At 44.6% G+C, this 18466-nt stretch overlaps 1 protein-coding gene across 1 annotated transcript in view; it reads right to left on the reverse strand.

The window, feature by feature from the left end:
• CCDC141 (coiled-coil domain containing 141) overlaps window positions 1-18466 on the reverse strand; it is a 199606-nt gene that overhangs the window by 56930 nt on the left and 124210 nt on the right. Inside the window, exon 8 of the mRNA XM_060257083.1 lies at window positions 9627-9821. Within this exon, the coding sequence (XP_060113066.1) occupies window positions 9627-9821 (195 nt within the window). The remainder of the gene's footprint in view (window positions 1-9626; window positions 9822-18466) is intronic.

The following is an 18466-nucleotide window of genomic DNA, read 5'->3' on the forward strand; positions in this document are numbered from 1 at the left end:
CTGTTTTAAAAAAAGGAACTGCTGGGGTGGAATTCTAGTAGGAGCTCCTTTGCATATTAAACCACATACCCCTAGAATCATAGAATTGGAAGGGACCTCCAGGGTCATCTAGTCCAACCCCCTGCACAATGCAGGAAACTCACAAATACCTCCCCCTAAATTCACAGGACCTTCATTGCTGCCAGATGGCCATCTACTCTGTTTAAAAACCTCCAAGGAAGGAGAGCCCACCACCTCCCAAGGAAGCCTGTTCCACTGAGGAACCGCTCTAAGGTTCTTCCTAAGGTTGAGCCAGAAACTCTTTTGATTTAATTTCAACCCATTAGTTCTGGTCCTACCTTCTGGGGCCCTAATGTAGCCAAAAAGAGCCTTGTAAGCTCTTGGAGGATTGGCTACATCAATATACAAAGGAGCTCCTGCTAGAATTCCACCCCTGGGAACTGCGATAACAGATTTACAGGCACTATGATTGCCAATGAGAATTTATTGTAGAAACTGAGATAGTAGAAATGCTTATGTTATTGAATTCAAGCTTTTCCCTATTTCCTTCTTCACTTTCCCCCTTTTTCCTCTTGTACCCATTTTAAAAACCAATAAATATTATTGAAAAGAATTTCTAATGCCAAATCACAGAAGCTAATATTGAACCTGGTGGGCCAAGTTGTCTGATGGTTTATCCCTGCTTGGGATGCACCGATCAGGTGTTCAGGATTTCAGCACCTGTGTTGGGAGAGGCCCTGAATCCAGATTCTCTCTTCCCTTCAAACACGTGATTAGTGCCGTTAAAGTTGAGAAATGTAACATTTCTTTGGACCCAGAATGTTTCTCAGTCTATGGCACAGAAGAACTTTCAGCAGGGATCCTGTAGGGATGGCAGAGCTCCAGAGCATGGGCAGAATTCACCTGTCTGTCGACTTGAATAAAAGAGGAAGCTGTGTACACATGTGATTGTGTTGTGCCCTCCATTGAAGAAAATGAGGAGGTCCACAACCAATTGCTCTGCTCACAAAGCAGAGCTCTGGATCAAAATGTCTATATTACAATCAAAATCTGGAACATCCAAATCTCAAGACATCTTACAAATAAAATGCAATCATTGTAAGCGGACCCAGGTGACTTTCTCTGTCACAAAATATGCACCTGTGTTATTTGGACTGTGACAGTGTGCACTGATAATCCCCACTGAAAGCACAGTTTCCATATTATCTGATTTTTCTTTATCACATGCAGTTTTCTGATACAGACGTGAGAAGCAAGTGAAATATCATCCGCAAAAAGGGCAGCAGACACAGGCAAGGAAATGCTATTTAGGTAAATGTCAGGATCCAAATTATCAGCTTTTTGATTTCACCGTACAGATATTTTCCTAAGCATTGTAAAAGATTCAGGCCATGAAGGTGGAAGGAGCAGCAAATACACTCCAGGTAAGGTACATCTCCAGTTGTGAAGTAATGTCTGAAAAAAGTGGCTGCAGAGACAGTATGTTTTCTTTCTAGGGCAGAAGTTCTACAAGTCCAAGAAGACTAAACGGAATTATGCAGTGCATAATAGTAAATCAGTGGCACTGCAGGAGGTCTGTAACTTCCTTGTCTGCTTTCTCTTCTCAGTCTAAAGAGCTGTAGAGTAAAATTACCAACAGAGGCATTATGTGGATTGAAGTTAAAAGCAATCAGAGCCTTGGGTTTTACTGCCAGCCAGGTGTCTTGGACAATAAGAGCTACTAAAAAGAGGACAGGATCAGCCAACCAATAGTACAGTGGTTTATGTCCTGTTTGGAGGTCAATGCATGTAGAGAAGAGACTTTACTAAGAGATGTTGGGGCAGTCACTCCCTCCTGCCTCATAAGGTTGTGCAAACTACAGTGGACCGAGTCATCAACTGAGCTTCATGGAAAATGGAAAGCTGAGAAACAAATGCAGCTGTTTGGACTAAGGCCAACAGAAAAAGCAAATGTTTTCTGCCAGGCCCGTAGCCATGGGGGTAGGGGGGGCTGCCCCTGACTTCTGGGCAGGGGCCCCTGACTCACCCCCAACCATCAGCCTTTGCTCCCTGCCACTGCCTCCTCTCTCCCTGTGATCCAAATCACATGGGAGATGCAGCAGGAGCAGCCACCAGCCTCCCCAGATAATTTATAGGCCCCATCGACCAGCTAGTCAGCAGTGTCTTTAAACTGCACCGGGAGACTGGTGGCTACTTCTGCCTCCTTCCCACGGGATCTGGATTGTGGAAAGGGAGGGGGTGTCCTTGCAGAATGTAAAGGCCCCGCTGACCAGCTGGTCGGTGGGGCCTATAAATCACGAGGGAAGGCGTGCAGCTGCTTCTTCCGCCTCTCCCCTGTGATTCAGATTGTGGGTGGCCTTCAAGTCTCGGCGGCGGTGGAGAGCAAAGGCCACAGCCTTCATTTCACACCTCCACCATGGCTTAAAGGCCACCCCCGCCAACGATTCAAATTGTCACGGGCTGGGGCTGGGTCAGGCGAAGTCCAGGGGCAGTCCAAGGCCTGTAGCTGGTGAGCAAAGAGGGTCCGATGCGCCAAAGCCAAATCACAGTCCAGGTATCGCAGATCAGGGGTTCAGAAGCCAAAGTCGGGGGTTCCAGAAGTCAAGCCAAAGTCAGGGGGTCCAGAAGCCAAAGTCAGAAGCCGAAGTGGATGCTAGAACGTCAGGTAAGTGACTAGTTGCTTCCACAAAGCCTTCTCCCAAAGCCCACAGCTATATAGCCCTCTGCTGTCTGTTGCTCATTTGGGCTAAGTGCTGACTCAGAGGGCGGCCAGGATCCTGCTAAGACTCACGCATCCTTACTCCTAGAAGAGCCAAGATCCTTTCAAAACTCAGGGCTCAGGGAGCGTTCTGCTCGTGAGCGTGCCGCCCTCCTTCGATCCCTGAGGTCCTGGCGAAGGCGGTCACGCACCCGAGCCACCCGAGAGGGCGAAGCAGGGGGGCTTGGGTCTTCTCCCGCAGGGGGCAGGGGCACTGGTGCAGGTGGCCAGGGCACTGGTGCAGGTGGCAGGGGCACAGTTTCTCCTGCAGGCTCAGCTTCTTCCGCAGGGTTCCCAGCACCCATGACACAAATCACACTGGAAGGTTGGCAAAAGCATCCACAGCCTCCTCTCATGATTTATAGGCCCTGTCGACCAGATTGTCAGCGGGGTCTTTAAATGGCGTGGGGAGGCTGGAAGGCTGCTTTTGCTAGCCCTTCTGCATGATTTGAATTGCTGGTGGGGGTGGTTTTCAAGCTGTGATGGAGGCCATGGCCAGGACAGAAAGTGTGAGGAGGGCATAGATTTTTTTAGGTGGGAGGAGGCTTTTTAAAAATTCAGATGCCCCTTGCATTTCTAAAAAGCCCCCGCCACTTAAAAAATCCTAGCTACCGCCCTGCGGTACTCTACTCAAACTTATTGGATGATATTATTGGCATTTGTATTGCACATACTAATTAGCTCAATTTCCAGCTGAACTACAATTCCACACATCTGGAGGAGGAGGAGATTGGATTTATACCCCACTCTTCACTAGGAATCTCAGAGCATTTTATAATCTCCTTTCCGTTCCCCTTCTCACAACAGACATCTTGTGAGGTAGCTGGGGCTGAGAGAGCTCTTTCAAGAACTGCTCTTGAGAGAACAGCTCTGAGTGACCTTGTGATTGACCCAAGGTCACACCAACAGCTGCATGTGGAGGAGTTGAGAATCAAACCAATTAGAATCTGTGGGTGTTTTCGCACTCACGTTTTACTGGCGCCACGACCCTCCTGACGCCGGCGAATCTGCATGGATTTCGCAACAGAAGCGCCGGCGCTCCCAGAAGCGCCGGCGCTTTCCGTCGCTAAGCCAGCGCAAACGTTTTCCTGCATCTTTGCGATTTCCGTTTGCGCTGGCTTAGCGACGGAAGTAGCCGGCGCTTCTGGGAGCGCCGGAGCTTCTGGTGCGAAAGCCATGCAGATTCGCCGGCGTCAGGATGGTCGTGGCGCCAGTAAAACGTGAGTGCGAAAACGGCCTGTGCTCTTAACCACTACACCAAATTGGCTTAGCCACTATGCTGAACTGTCTTTTGATTCCAGAATGAAGGCCTGGGTTACGATTCTAAACACAGGTGTCACAGAGTTTTATTTACTTCCATATAAACATGCACACAATCAGGCTATAAGACAGAATTGTTGCAATCCACAGTGCTCCAAAAACGCTCTGATTAATTTCAATAGGAATAATACGCAGAAGGAAGTTTCAAGATCGCTTCTCACTGAGACAGGTTTTTCCGTGACAGCTGCAATGCCTTTCTGGTTGACAAGATGATCCCTTCCTATAACGCTACCGTTTCACAAATGGTGCCAGCTCAACATAACATGATACGTACCAAAATGGCCCTATTATCCTGCTAGAGCCTTTAAAAGATATTAATTCAACATTTTGTTAGCATAATCCTCACATTTGAAAGGGGTTTTTTTTTTGTTTAAAAAAGAATCTGATATTTATATTTTACTTAAAAAAAAATAGTACTCTGTGCTCTCTGATTAATAACAAACAGAGAAATACAATTCCTAATGTATATATACCATCAAAACTTTGTAAGTGTCAAATAAGCTAAAAGGCATCAGTAGGATAACTTTGAAATAAATATTAAATGTTGTGAAGATTCTGGAAATGTGAACAATGCAGACACTAGCTTTCAAGGAAAACAGCTTCCTTTTATACTGTCCACTGACACTACTCTTCCTTTTACAGTTTCCACTTACACTTCAATGCGTTAAAGCAGAGGCAAGGAAGAAATTACAGACAGACTTCACCAAGCACATTTCCAAATATTAATTATCTGGAAATATTAAGTATTAAATAATATTAAATATTAATATTAATTATTAATTATGTTCCCTCTAAGCTACTGAGGGGACATAATTAATATGAGAAAAAATCTTGTGAGCAAAAATTCTACTTTGTGAGCTACTGGCATTAAAGTTGTGAGCTGTTGCATAAATGAGCTTGCTCTGGGGCCATAATTTCTCGCACTAACTCAGCATAGAGGGAGCACCGGTTGCCACCTGGCCTGAGCAATTTTTCAATGTCTGCTGGACCAGAAAATGAGAAAGGAAACACATAAGTGATCCTACACCACTGTTTAAGGTCAGCTTTCTAGTAATCCTTCCTTAGTAATGATCAAGATAACCTGCAGAAAAGGCACCATACAAAGTTTCTAACTAAACAAGGCAGAAAGAATCTTCCAAATGTACTCTGGGGTTCACTGAGTGGACTAGAGAACTAGAACCACTGGAAGCATCTCCAAGGGGAAGGTGGAAATCTCACAAAGCTTTGGCCTAAATTATGGGTTATAGGATGGAGCCAGAAGGGAGAAGGTGCTTTTAATGAACATTTTCAGCAATGATGAAGGCTGTGTACAGATTGGCAGATTTGGGAGCACTGGTGGCATCCCAAAGTGTGCTGCCCCACACTAGAGGGGCGAAATCCTGATCAGATGCTCCCACGCAATGTGCCCATATATTGCTTAGGGGGCACTTTGGCATGTTCACACAATTGTTGCACACCACCTCCTTAGCGCAGTTTGGGTTTCTTTTTTCCCCTTAAATTTTTAGTGATCATGTGCTCTGGGCAGGTTTGTTTTTTAAAAAGAATACCAGTGAGCGCCTTGAGTGGTTTAGGGGATTCACAACACCAATCCACCTTGCTTTTGCACTCCCGTGGTCAGACACCCGGAAAGACAGATGGAGTGTGGCAGACAAATTTGCTGCCACTTCCCAAATGGTAGCTATTTGATCTGTCTTAGAGACATTGGAGGATGGGGTGAGTGCAAGAGCAGGAGAGGCAGCAGCTGTGCCTGTCTGACCTCGCTTTTTTAATCTGCCTGGGGGCTGTCCGTGTGTCGGCTCAAATTGGCTGCCTGAATTCAGCTGAAAAATGCTCAACCAATTTCTCAATAATTTGGGAACTACTCTAAAATGTAGTGGAAATGTTTGTGGACATAGTGCTGATTCCAGGAACATTGTTCTTACTCTCAACCAGGGGTGGAATTCTAGCAGGAGCTTCTTTGCATATTAAGACACACACCCCTGACGTAGCCAATCCTCCAGGAGCTTACAAAAAAAGAGCCCTGTAAACTCTTGGAGGATTGGCTACATCAGGGCATTGTAGCCTAATATGCAAAGGAGCTCCTACTAGAATTCCACCCCTGCTCTCAACTGACTATGCAGTGCCATTAAATAGCCAAAGGAGTTCCTGCTACAAAAAAGCCCTGCAAGTCAAGGAATAAAAATGTATTGAACAAGGTAATTAGAAGATTTTTGGGATTGTTTACAATACCCCAGAGGCACATTGTTTACCCCAAGAATTGAAATGGCCTAACTTTTGACAGAGTTCTAATCCACTGACAAGTATTCGTTGCAGGTATTCCACCTTGGCATGGCAATCCACGTATTAAAGAAACGAGAGATTATGGAAACCTAGCATGTAAAAAAGACTTTGACTTTTCTTCTGTATTGTTGTAAATTATGTGAAAAAGAGAACACGGGACTGTATTCTATCAATTTCTCAACATGAACTTCTGGACTACCAAAATGGAATTCTGAGTGTCGAGGGCCCTATGTGGACAAAAGCCATATGGAATGGTGGCTACATAGGGTTGGGTAAAGGTACAAAAACCTCCGCGAGAACCAGCCTCAACAATAAAGAAATGTAAGTGTAATTTACAAAAAATCTTATAATCAAAATAAACATATCAAAAATGAAATAAATCACATTTTAAAGTGACAGAACACTGACAGAACACTGTCAGAACACTGACCACGACCGTGCCCATAGTTTCTCAAACTGAAGATCCAGGCTGTGGTGAAAAGGGTTGATATTCAAAATGGAGAACAACGCTCCAATCTTTTTTTGGTGAACAGATGAGTAGAATGATGTAATGCAGCAGAGCATCAGAACGAAACAGAGTTGCGCTGTTCTCTCTGTTTCACATAGTGCTTCAATGAGCTTGCTTCCATCGTGGAATTTAAAACACTCTTTGGAAGTCTCCCAGTCAGGTACAGATGAGACCCAGGCTTGCTTAACTTCAGACACCATCTGAACCAAATTGGTCTACAGGGCTGTCGTCTCAGAAGGAAGCCTCTTCTAAAGATGATGCACAAGAAAGCCCGCAAACGGTTTGCTGCAGACAAGCAAACTAAGGACATGGATTTCTGGAATCATGTCCTGTGGTCCGATGAGACCAAAATAAACTTATTTGGTTCAGATGCTGTCAAGCGTGTGTGGCGGCAACCAGGTGAGGAGTACAAAGACAAGTGTGTCTTGCCTACAGTCAAGCATGGTGGTGGGAATGTCATGGTCTGGGGCTGCATGAGTGCTGCCGGCACTGGGGAGCTACAGTTCATTGAGGGAACCATGAATGCCAACACATACTGTGACATACTGAAGCAGAGCATGATCCCCTCCCTTCGGAGACTGGGCCACAGGACAGTATTCCAACATGATAATGACCCCAAACACACCTCCAAAACGACCACTGCCTTGCTAAAGAAGCTAAGGGTAAAGGTGATGGACTGGCCAAGCATGTCTCCAGATCTAAACCCTATTGAGCATCTGTGGGGCATCCTGAAATGGAAGGTGGAGGTGTGCAAGGTCTTGAACATCCACCAGCTACATGACGTCATCATGGAGAAGTGAAGCTCTGGTGAACTCTATGCCCAAGAGGGTTACGGCAGTGCTGGAAAATAATGGTGGCCACACAAAATATTGACACTTGGGCCCCATTTGGACATTATCACTTAGGGGTGTACTCACTTTTGTTGTCAGGAGCTTAGATATTAATGGCTGGGTGTTGCATAATTTTGAAGGGACAACACATTTACACTGTTATATAAGCTGTAGACTCACTACTTTACATTGTAGCCAAGTGTCATTTCTTCGGCGTTGTCACATGAAAAGATATACTTAAATATTTACAAAATGTGAGGGGGTGTACTCACTTCTGTGACATACTGTATAGCAATAAAAGGTTAGTTTCTGGCTTATTGAGTGCTGGGGACTACAGAACACTCAAGAAGCAATCAAGTATTTCTGGAAGATTTTAGTAATTTTAATTGGACATTCAGTGCATAATTAAGCATTGAACAGTGTGCTAATTGCTCCACCTGCTGCTTAGAGTATAAACTATCACAAGCAAAATCCTGGGACTTTCCCCTTTAACTTGTGATGAAATGCGAAGTAATAAATAAACTTTGGCTACTGGCATAGAAACATATGCAAATGAAAGCACTTAAACCAAGTCAGGAAGGGGGGAAAGAGCTATCACGATCATGTAAAAATTACTGGATTCTGTTGGTGTAGGTAACCTTATAGAAAGAGCCGCCCTGAGCCTGCCTCGGCGGGGAGGGCAGGATATAAATAAAAACTTATTATTATTCATATGCAAGCAGTTTCCAGGAGACAGTGACTCACGTGGTTCCAATGAGTGGCTTCCGCTTCCTGCCCCCCTTTAATATAATTATAGAGAAGCCAGTCCCAATCTTCAAGTACTTTACTCCCATAAAGACTACACAAATTATATTTCTTAGTTACTTTTCCCATCACAGCCAGTATATGTAGCTTTATGTAAGGATCCTGCAAGCGTTCTCACTCCATCTTGCCCAATTCCCATCCACACTATACCCCTTGTCTAGAATAGCTTTTCAGTGGTTGAAATTGGACCATCCTCCTTTTTCCACCAATGGAAAAATTTTTGGGATCAAACCCAAGGAGGTTTTACTCAGGACTTTTTTTTGTAGCAAGAACTCCTTTGCATATTAGGCCACACCTCCCTGATGTAGCCAATCCTCCTGGAGCTTACAGTAGGCCCTGTACTAGGAACCCTGTAAGCTTTTGGAGGATTGGCTACATCAGGGGTGTGTGGCCTAATATGCAAAGGAGTTCCTGTTACAAAAAAAGCCCTGTTAAAGGGGGAGCTTTGAGGCAGCAGAGTTGACCCCCTCCCAGCAGTGTTGACCACACTGACCTCTATGGTCTAGTGTCATCCCCCCTCCCACAACATGGTGCCAATATGATGGTACCAACCTTACTCTGAATTGGCTTCAGGCTTTACAAGAAAATCCCATTGGCTATACAGCTTTATCAGGAAACCAAATCAGAGCGAGGGCAGTTCTATTGCATGAAGAAGGAAATAGTACCAAAGGTGGAACTGAGGCTGATTCCGCACTCGCCTTGGTCCAGGGCAGGCTTCCGTTTTCGTGCGGAGCAAACTGTCGATCTTGCATCAGTTGCTCCATGCTGCTATTTTGTGCGGGGCAAACCTGCGATTTGCCCCGCTGCAGTGTAAACCTGTTTTTTCAGGTTTACACTGCAGCGCAGCAAATTGCGGGTTTGCCCCACGCAAAATGCCGGCGTGGAGCAATTGGTGCGAAATTGCCAGCTTGCTCCGCACGGAAATGGAAGCCTGCCCCAGACCAAGGTGAGTGCGGAATCAGCCACAGTCACTGCTGCAGATGAGGAAAAGCTGTTCAAATCTGCCTCTCCACAAAAACCACTGAAGGGGCATTTTTATAGTCTGCAGGCAGCACGGCAAATTTGGCAGGGCGTTCTGGCTCAGACCAAGCACAAATTATCATTACAGAACATTTTTCTCACTCACCTTGTTGGCTGCCCTGAAGAAGTCATTGCTCTCCTGTAGCAAGGCTTTCTTTTCCTCCATATGACGGTTTATTTCCTGTTGCAGCAGGTTTATTTTCTGATTCGAAAGCTTGAGATGTTCTTTCTCCGCATATTCCTCTGAAAATAGGATCTTGAGGGCATCAGATTTTAAGTCCTCCACTGTGCAGTTCCATTCCTAGAAAGAGAATTTCTGACTCTATCAGCTGGAGTGTGTCTTGCAATCTAGATGGATTCTCTCACCCAAACCATCCATGCAAAACTGTCAATTGAACTTTCCAGTCTTTGAAGCTGCTATAACAAATTGGATGAATACAGATGGGGGAAAGGGTGTATGTTTGAATGCTGTAAATAAGTTTTTGGCATGATTAGTATTGGCAGGTATATTATGTGATTTGAAGGGGGGGGGAAACATTAGATAAGCCCAGGGGTAGAATTCTAGCAGGAGCTCCTTTGCATATTAGGCCACACCCCCTGATGTAGTCAATCCTCCAAGAGCTTAGAAAAAAGAGCCTTGTAAGCTCTTGGAGGATTGGCTACATCAGGGGTGTGTGGTCTAATACGCAAAGGAGCTCCTGCTAGAATTGCACCCCTGGGTAAACCATTGCTGCTGTTTTTTCCTGCTGGTAGGCCTATATGGCAGCTCCTTGAAACTTCTCTGTGCCTTCTCAGTTCCTTAAAAGGAAGTTCCCCGTTACAAAGCAGACAATGGCTGACAGAACAGAAATATGGAAAATCAGAGCTATCTATAACCAGCAACAAAGAAGCAAAAACCTTCGGTGAACAATCCTGTTCTCATGTTTTGTTCACACGTCTTCTCTGAGCACTGAGACATTCCAGGGGCTAATATTTACCCAGGTTGGTTCTCTTAGAAGGAAAGGCTATTCCAGAATTATGATGTCCTTGTAATGTTGGCTTTCTTTACATACTAACAGAGCACGGGTGTAGGCATGAAGGCACTCCTACCAGATCTGCTGCTCCAGATCAGATCCCTGGGGTGTGGAGAGAGAGAGGCCTGTAAAACAGCACTATTTTGACTTGCCTTCAGCTGAATAATAGTATAAGAGGACGCCCAACATTGCTGAACATACTGAAATTAATGATACTAGCACAGAAATTGTTTTTAATTGTTTTAAACTATTTAATTATTATTATTAACTTGGTTTAATTGTTAAGCTCTAATGCTTATCTATTGTTTTATTGTTTTAATTTGATTGTTGTGAGCCACCCTGAGCCTGCTCCAGCGGGGAGGGCGGGATATAAATAAACAAATAAATAAAAGATCCTGATCTTCAAGATACAGTTCTGAAGGGCTTTTTTTGTAGCAGAAACTCCTTTGCATATTAGGTCTTATGTAGCCAATCCTCCATGAGCTTACTGAGCTCTTATTACAGGACCTACTGTAAGCTCTTGGAGGACTGGCTACATCAGGGGGTGTGGCCTAATACGCAAAGGAGTGCTTGCTACAAAAAAGCCCTGGGGGTCTGATACCTTTTATAATTACAGAGCCAGACTATGTCAAACTAAGTGAGCAGCTGTGGCTCAGTGGAAGAGCCTCTGCTTTTCATGCAGAAGGTCTCAAGTTCAATCCCTGGCATCTCCAGTTATGGGTCCAGGCAGGAGGTGATGTGAAAGACTCTGGAGAGCTCCTGCCGATCTGAGTATACTATACTGACTTTGCTGGACCAAGAGTCTGATTCAGTAGAAGGCAGCTTCATGCATGTTCATGTGTGTTCAGTGTTTGGAGCAAGAGATCAATCAAGAGCAAGCACAAGGAAGTCTATGTGCATTTGCATAACATCACCGATAACTGGCATGTTGACTAATAATCCATAATGTTTCGGCAGCCCAAACATCCGTTGTTATGAACTCTTTATCAGGGAAGCGGCACACATGAGATCTTGAAGAAGAAAAAAAAAGGAAACGGTGAAAAGGAAATAGAAACTTTAAGACGTATACAGTCCCTACATGTTTCACGTGCAGCTTTGTCAGGGGGGATCTTTTAGATTCTTTTTAGTATTGTTCCCATGCATACATTTGAACAGAGCCTAAAAATAATCTGAAAGATTTCCCTTGACAAAGCTGCATGCAAAATGTATAGGGGTTATATAATTATTAAAAATTCCTTTTCCTTTCCACCATTTCGTTTTTTTCTTCTTCATTTTCCTTGGTGCGGTCCTCTTTCTTCAGACAGATGAGCTGTTGCAATGAGTAACAAATATACACAGGAGCATGCAGCATAATTGTCACAGGACACTGGCATAAATCTGTGCATGGCCCATACTTAGATTACTACCAACTATTCACCTCCATCATTTTCCTTTCTATCAAGCATCTCTACGAAGCTCTACAGTCTCACAAAAATCATGCTATGTTCCACGTCACATACTGGTCATTCAGGCATCCCATCTACCCTTCTAGTACATCTTAAGAGAAAGATTTTTTTTCCTGTCCTGTACTGAGCCATAGGTTCTAAATCAGGGGTGTCAAAGATGTGGCCATGGACTGAATCAGGGCCCCGAAGGGCTCCTATCATGCCCCCAAGTAACTGGCTGTCATCTGCTACCTTCTCCCTCTCTCTTGCTTCCTTCTGCATCACAGCTTGCTTTGCCAGGCTTGCTCAATTGCACAGGAGCTACAGAGCAAAGCCTCTATTTTCTCCATTGGCTGAGGCTCCTCCCTTGAGGAGGAGGGTGGATGGTTTCTTGCAATTGCACAGCAGAGCTACTGAGTCAAGCTTCTCTTCCTTCTAGTGACTGATGCTCCTCCCCCTCCTGGTCCCCTGGGGAAGGAAGGAAAGAAGAAGAAGAATTGTAGATTTACATCCTGCCCTTCTCTCTGAATCAGAGACTCAGAGTGGCTTACAATCTCCTATATCTTCTCCCCCCACAACAGACATCCTGTGAGGTGGGTGGGACTGAGAAGGCTCTCACAGCAGCTGCCCTTTCAAGGACAACCTCTGCCAGAGCTAATGGCTAACCCAAGGCCATTCCAGCAGCTGCAAGTGGAGGAGTGGGGAATCAAACTCGGTTCTTCCATTTAACCACTACACTAAACTGGCTCTCCAAGAGCTAGAGCTTCCTTTGCCCAGTTCCCTGGATTGCACAGGAGAGATACGAAAAAAGCACCTTTAAGACCAACAAATGCTAATTTTATATCTCTGCTACCTGGCATTACATTTTATGACACACATGGCCTGGCCCGGCCCGACAAGGTCTCATTTATGTCATACCCAGCCCACATAACAAATGAATTTGATACTCCTGTTCTAAATTCTTCACACACTGAATAATGTACTTTCAATCCACTTTGCAACTTGCTTTTACTGTGTGAAACAAGCAAAATCTACTTGCAAATGATCACTGAAGTGCATTGAAAGTCAGTTGAAAGTGCAATGGCTCCTGGTTTCCCCTCTGTTTCTCTCTCCCTCTTGTTTCCAGTCCAAACGTTGCACCTTCCTTCAGCCAAGGGAGAGGCATCCCTTCTAGTTAGCGTTGCCAGCAGGCTTGGAGAAAAATGTCCTTTCCAGGGCTTTTTTTTGTAGCAGGAACTCCTTTGCATATTAGGCCACACTCCCTTGATGTAGCCAATCCTCCAAGAGCTTCCAGGGCTCTTCATACAGGGCCTACTGTAAGCTCCAGGAGGATTGGCTACATCAAGGGTGTGTGGCCTAATATTCAAATAAATTCCTGCTACAAAAAGAGCCCTGGTCCTGTCTCTTTAGCAGACAGTTAAAGTGAGGAAATGGGCAGCTGAAGCATTTCATGGCATGGAGGTAGGCTTCCCAATCCTCAGGTCCCAGCGGGGGATCTCCTGGTTTTACAAGTTTCCCCCCAGCCAGCTAGCCAGCGAGGAAGCCCCACCCCCCACAGCTCTAGATCTCCGGCATAGAGAATAATGGGGAATTGATCCGCGGATATCAGGGGCTCTAGGGGGGCTGTGTTTTGAGGTAGAGGCACTAACATTTCAGTATAGCATCTAGTGCCTCTTCCCAAAATACCCCCCACGTTTCGAAACGATTGGAGCAGGGGGTCCAATTCTATGAGCCCCAAAGAAGGTGCCCCTATCCTTCATTATTTCCTATGGAAGGAAGGCATCTAAAAAGGTGTGCTGTCCCTTTCAATGTGATGGCCAGAACTCCCTTGGAGTTCAATTATGCTTGTCACACCCTTGCTCCTGGCTCTGCCCCCAAAGTCTCCTGGCTCCATCCCCAAAGTCCCCAGATATTTCTTGAATTGGATTTGGCAACCCTACATGGAGGTAAATATCTTCACCTGCTAAATAATGTCACATTAAACCGCTATTAAAGGGTCAGGACAATTTCCCCCCTCCAGCCAGCTGGCAATCCTGTCTTTAGTCCTGACAGATATTTTATAGAACCTATTAAGGTAATACCTCCAGCAAGTATTACCAAGAATCATTATTCCTTTTGCAAGACAGAACAGAGGCTAAGAATAGGGGACAGACCAAGGCATCAATGCCAAGCGTGTAACATCAGATAACGAGCTGCATAATGCCCACTCTACTAAATAAGGATCAGCAATAACAAATTCAAGGCAGGTAATACTATTGTGAAGCATTCATGTGCTCTAAACGGCCTCAAAAATCACATCACTTAGGAACAAAATAATGGGTAATCTGACTAAAAATGCAACAGCATGTGGCCTATTATTTGACATAACAATGTAATCAAGGATTTACTACATTTCACTTGGGGGCAATCCACAAAAAAGCTTTGCAATGCATGCCTAAGTACTGTGGAATTCAAGTACTTAACATTCTGCGATCCCGTCGATTCCAAATAATGGCACTCCTTCTCCTACAAAATGGACCATATCCAAAACCCTGTCGAAAATGGTAGGGCATTCAAAAATGGACAACGTCCAAAGCTCTCTGCCCTCTTCTATGAAGGGAAATTATTCATGTGTGTACATTCCAGGGTTCCCCACTTTGAGTGCATATCAGACCTGCTCAGCCAGAGCTACAGTCTGAGCTAAGATTGCTAGGGCTCAATCATACTCTTGGTTGGTTTGGTTTTAAAGATTTGTTTTGCACAGAAAGACGTTTCCTTGTTTGTATAGGTTTATAGGAGATGGTAAACTGAATGTTGATGTTTCCCAGTGATTTTAAAGAATGTTGAGTCAAAGCTCAAGGGCAGAATGCATGAAGAAAGAAACTCCTTCGAATTTTTATCCTACCTTTCCTTGATGTGGCATACATGGATGCCCTGCTAGGACTATCCTCAAAGTAACTGTGTAAGATGACTGGCTAAGGTGAGGGATGGAATTCTAGCAGGAGCTCCTTTGCATATTAGGTCACACCCTCTGATCTAGCCAATCCTCCAAGGGCTTACAAGGCTCTTTTTTGTACGTTCTTGGAGGATTGGCTACATCAGAGGTGTGTGGCCTAATATGCAAAGGAGCTCCTGCTAGAACTCCACCCCCTGCTAAGGTTTACCAATGAATTTCATGGTGAGCAAGAATTTGAACTCAGATCTCTTCACTCCTAGCATGGCACTCTATCTACTGCACTATATTTGCTGTAAATTGTAATATTTATTTATTATGAGTTTAATTTATGTATACCTGCTTTTTTCCCCAATGAAGAAGAGAAGGAGTAGTAGTAGTAGTTGGTTTTATACCCCACCCTTCACTACCTGAAGGAGTCTCAGAGAAGCTTACAATCACATTCCGTTCCTCTCCCCACAACAGACACCCAATAGGTGGGGCTGAGAGAGATCTGAGAGAACTCTGGCTTGCCCAAGATCATCCAGCTGGCTTCATGTGGAGGAGGAGCGGGGAATCAAACCCAGTTCTCCAGGTTAGAGTCTATGGGTGATTTCACACTGTGAAATTGTTGCAATATTATCCCGTCATAAAAAAACCCCTTTGAGTTTGATCTGTTTCCGGGCTATCAGACAGCTGCTATGGAAGCGTCAGGATCCTGGCAGCGGTCTGTGGTTGCCCATTTGTGCTGCTAGCACGGCTCAACTATGGACCGCTGCAGAAAGGGTTGGGTTTTTTTTAAAAAAAGTTCCCCATGTATGCGCTCAAGCAGAGAAGCGCACAAGCGCTGCTCGAAGAGGGGTTAGGGGGAAAAAACCTCAACCGTGCCGGAAACAGCTTAGTGCGATCACACAGCTTTTCCACTTATGAGTCAAGCCTGGGAGTTCAGACAGCTGCTGATTATGTGACCTAGATGTGATTCAGGGGGAAACTACTGGGAAAATCCAGGTGGCTTTTCAATCCAGATAGGAGGCATCTGGAGATGGGGTGAGAACAGGTGTGGCTCAGAGGGCAGATGTGCTCGTGTGATTGTGCACTTTTAATCCAAAAGGGTAGCGGGTCTAGGTCGGGCCAAATCTCTTGTGTGAAACCACCCTGTCACGCTTAACCGCTACACCAAACTGGCTGTCCATGGGGGGCATCATTCTCCTCTCCTCCATTTGATCAGCACAACAACCTTGTGAGGTAGGTTAGGCTGAAAGTGTGTGACTGGCCCAAGGTCACCCAGTGAGCTTCCATGGCACAAGCAGGGATTTGAACCTGGGTCTCCCAGGTACTAGTCTGACATTTTTAATCACTACACCACACTGGCTCTCTGGCAGCACTATGGCCTTATATAATGGAGCACTATATGTTCATACATAGGGTTGCCAACTCCAGGTTGGGAAATTCCTGGAGATGTTGTGAGTGCAGCCTACAAAGGGCAGGGTTTGGGAAGGGGAGGCATAATACCATAGAGCCCACCATCTAAAGCAGCCATTTTCTCCAGGGTACTGATATCTGTTGTCTGGAGATCAGCTGTAATTCTGGGACATAGGGCTGCCAGGTCTTACCTGGCTCCCAGAGGGGGGGAAGTTTCTCATGCATACTTTGTGTGCATAGTGAGCGGGGACACTCCAGCAATTTGGATAAAAACTCTATGATGCCATAAAGTTTTTAGCCATATTGCTAGAGCATTGCTCTGCAACATGCCCAGCGTGATGATATCACTTCTGGGTGACATCATTGCACCAGAAACGGCAGGTGTGACAGAGCTCTTTGGGGTTGGGTTCCCCCAAACCAGAGGAACCCCTACCCCCAGCAGGAGGCTGAGAACCCTACTGGGACCTCTCCAGGCCCCACTTGGAGGTTGACAAGCCTGTTCATAGGGCCTTAAAGAGGTCTGTAGAACATATACCGTAAGTGAATAGATTTCAGACATTCATCTAGCTCTGTCCAAAGAACAGAACTACAAGGAAACCAACCAGACCAGTGAGGAAGCCTCTTAACAACAATTGGTCAAAGCAGGTCATGTGGTATGAAAGGTTCCAAGGCAGGTTTGATAATGTATCTCAACAGCAAGGGAACCTTTTGCCTTCTTCCCTTAGAAGAACTTCCTTTAACTTTCTCCAACCTAGTGTTGTGTTAGGCTCAGCTTTACGTGAACTGTGTCCAGTACAGAAAATCCACAACACTAAGTGCCCTCAGTATATAACTAAATTAGGATTGCCAGCCTCCAGGTAGGGCCTGGAGATCTCCCACTTTACAACTGATCTCTAGCTGACAGAGATCAGGGTAGACTTTATGGCATTATATTCAGCTGAGGCCTCTCCCCTCCCCAAACCCTACCCTTGCCTGGATCCACCCCCAAAGTCTTCAGGTATTTTCCAACACAGACCTGGCAACCCTAGATTAAATTTCATTCTCGTTTCCAACATTTACTGCTAAAAAAAACAGCATTCACCTGAGCTGATACTTCTAAATATGCCTAGCGTCAACAGCACTTCTGAACATCTACTGCCAAACCTCAAGGCCTCCTGGGAAATGATCAAATTTCTTCTTCATTTCTACCAGGATGCCCTCTACCCTTCAGTCCCTGCTAAAATCCAAAATATGACCCTTGTTAAAAATTAATTGCTGACTATGTCCTAGAGCATCTTCGATTACTTACAGAGAATATGGAAGCAATAAAACTGAATCCTCTTATGATGAAGTGAGACACACAAACCTTGTTTGCAAACAAAATATGTACAGTAGTCTAGATTATTGCAGTGGTATTCAGTATTCTAATTAAAATTCCATTTGTGACAAATGTTTAATTAGAAGAAATACGATACCACTCCTAGTGAAATAACTTGAAGGGAAATAGCATTCATAAAGTTGTCCCCCACCCCAGCTGTAAGTTCTGTGACACTAACCTTTCAGACAAATTTCAAACAAAAGTTAATATCCTTTAATAACCATATTAGCCTTCTGCCCTTGTTATATCTAACATGGCTTACATTTTAACCTTTCAGTCAGACTTTCAGTGACAATATATTATGATATAAAGTTTTTCTTTTTTTAAAAAAACCCAAACCCTAATATATTATAACCCTGAATATTTCTCTCAGGACTTTAGTTATATTTAAGGTCTGATTGATATTCTGTACCTAAACTAGTAATAATGGACTCATTATTCTTTAGAATCTTGGCAGACGGTGCTCCGTTCACTTACAAGACATGTTCATTATTCAGTTTTATAGACTTTGCTTTTTTCAAGGGAGCACTTTATGGGTTTTAAAATAAAAGCTAAATCTCTGCTATCATAGGGAAAAATAAGCAGAGGATGACATTGGGCTAATCCCTAGGGTGATTTCCTTCTTTTGGTGAGGTAGGTTTTGCTATCACCATAAATCCCTTTCTCAAAGACGGTTCATAATTTACAGCTTGGACAGAGTGAATGAATGGTTGGAAAGGAGTCATGTGCACTGGCCTACTCCTCCATCTGAGAGCTGACATAATTTGTGAACAAGAAGCTACACATGTATCAGTGGGTATGTGTAGGCTTTGACTGCCC

Source organism: Heteronotia binoei, chromosome 16 (assembly GCF_032191835.1).
Source record: "Heteronotia binoei isolate CCM8104 ecotype False Entrance Well chromosome 16, APGP_CSIRO_Hbin_v1, whole genome shotgun sequence".
Taxonomy (NCBI): Eukaryota; Metazoa; Chordata; class Lepidosauria; order Squamata; family Gekkonidae; genus Heteronotia; species Heteronotia binoei.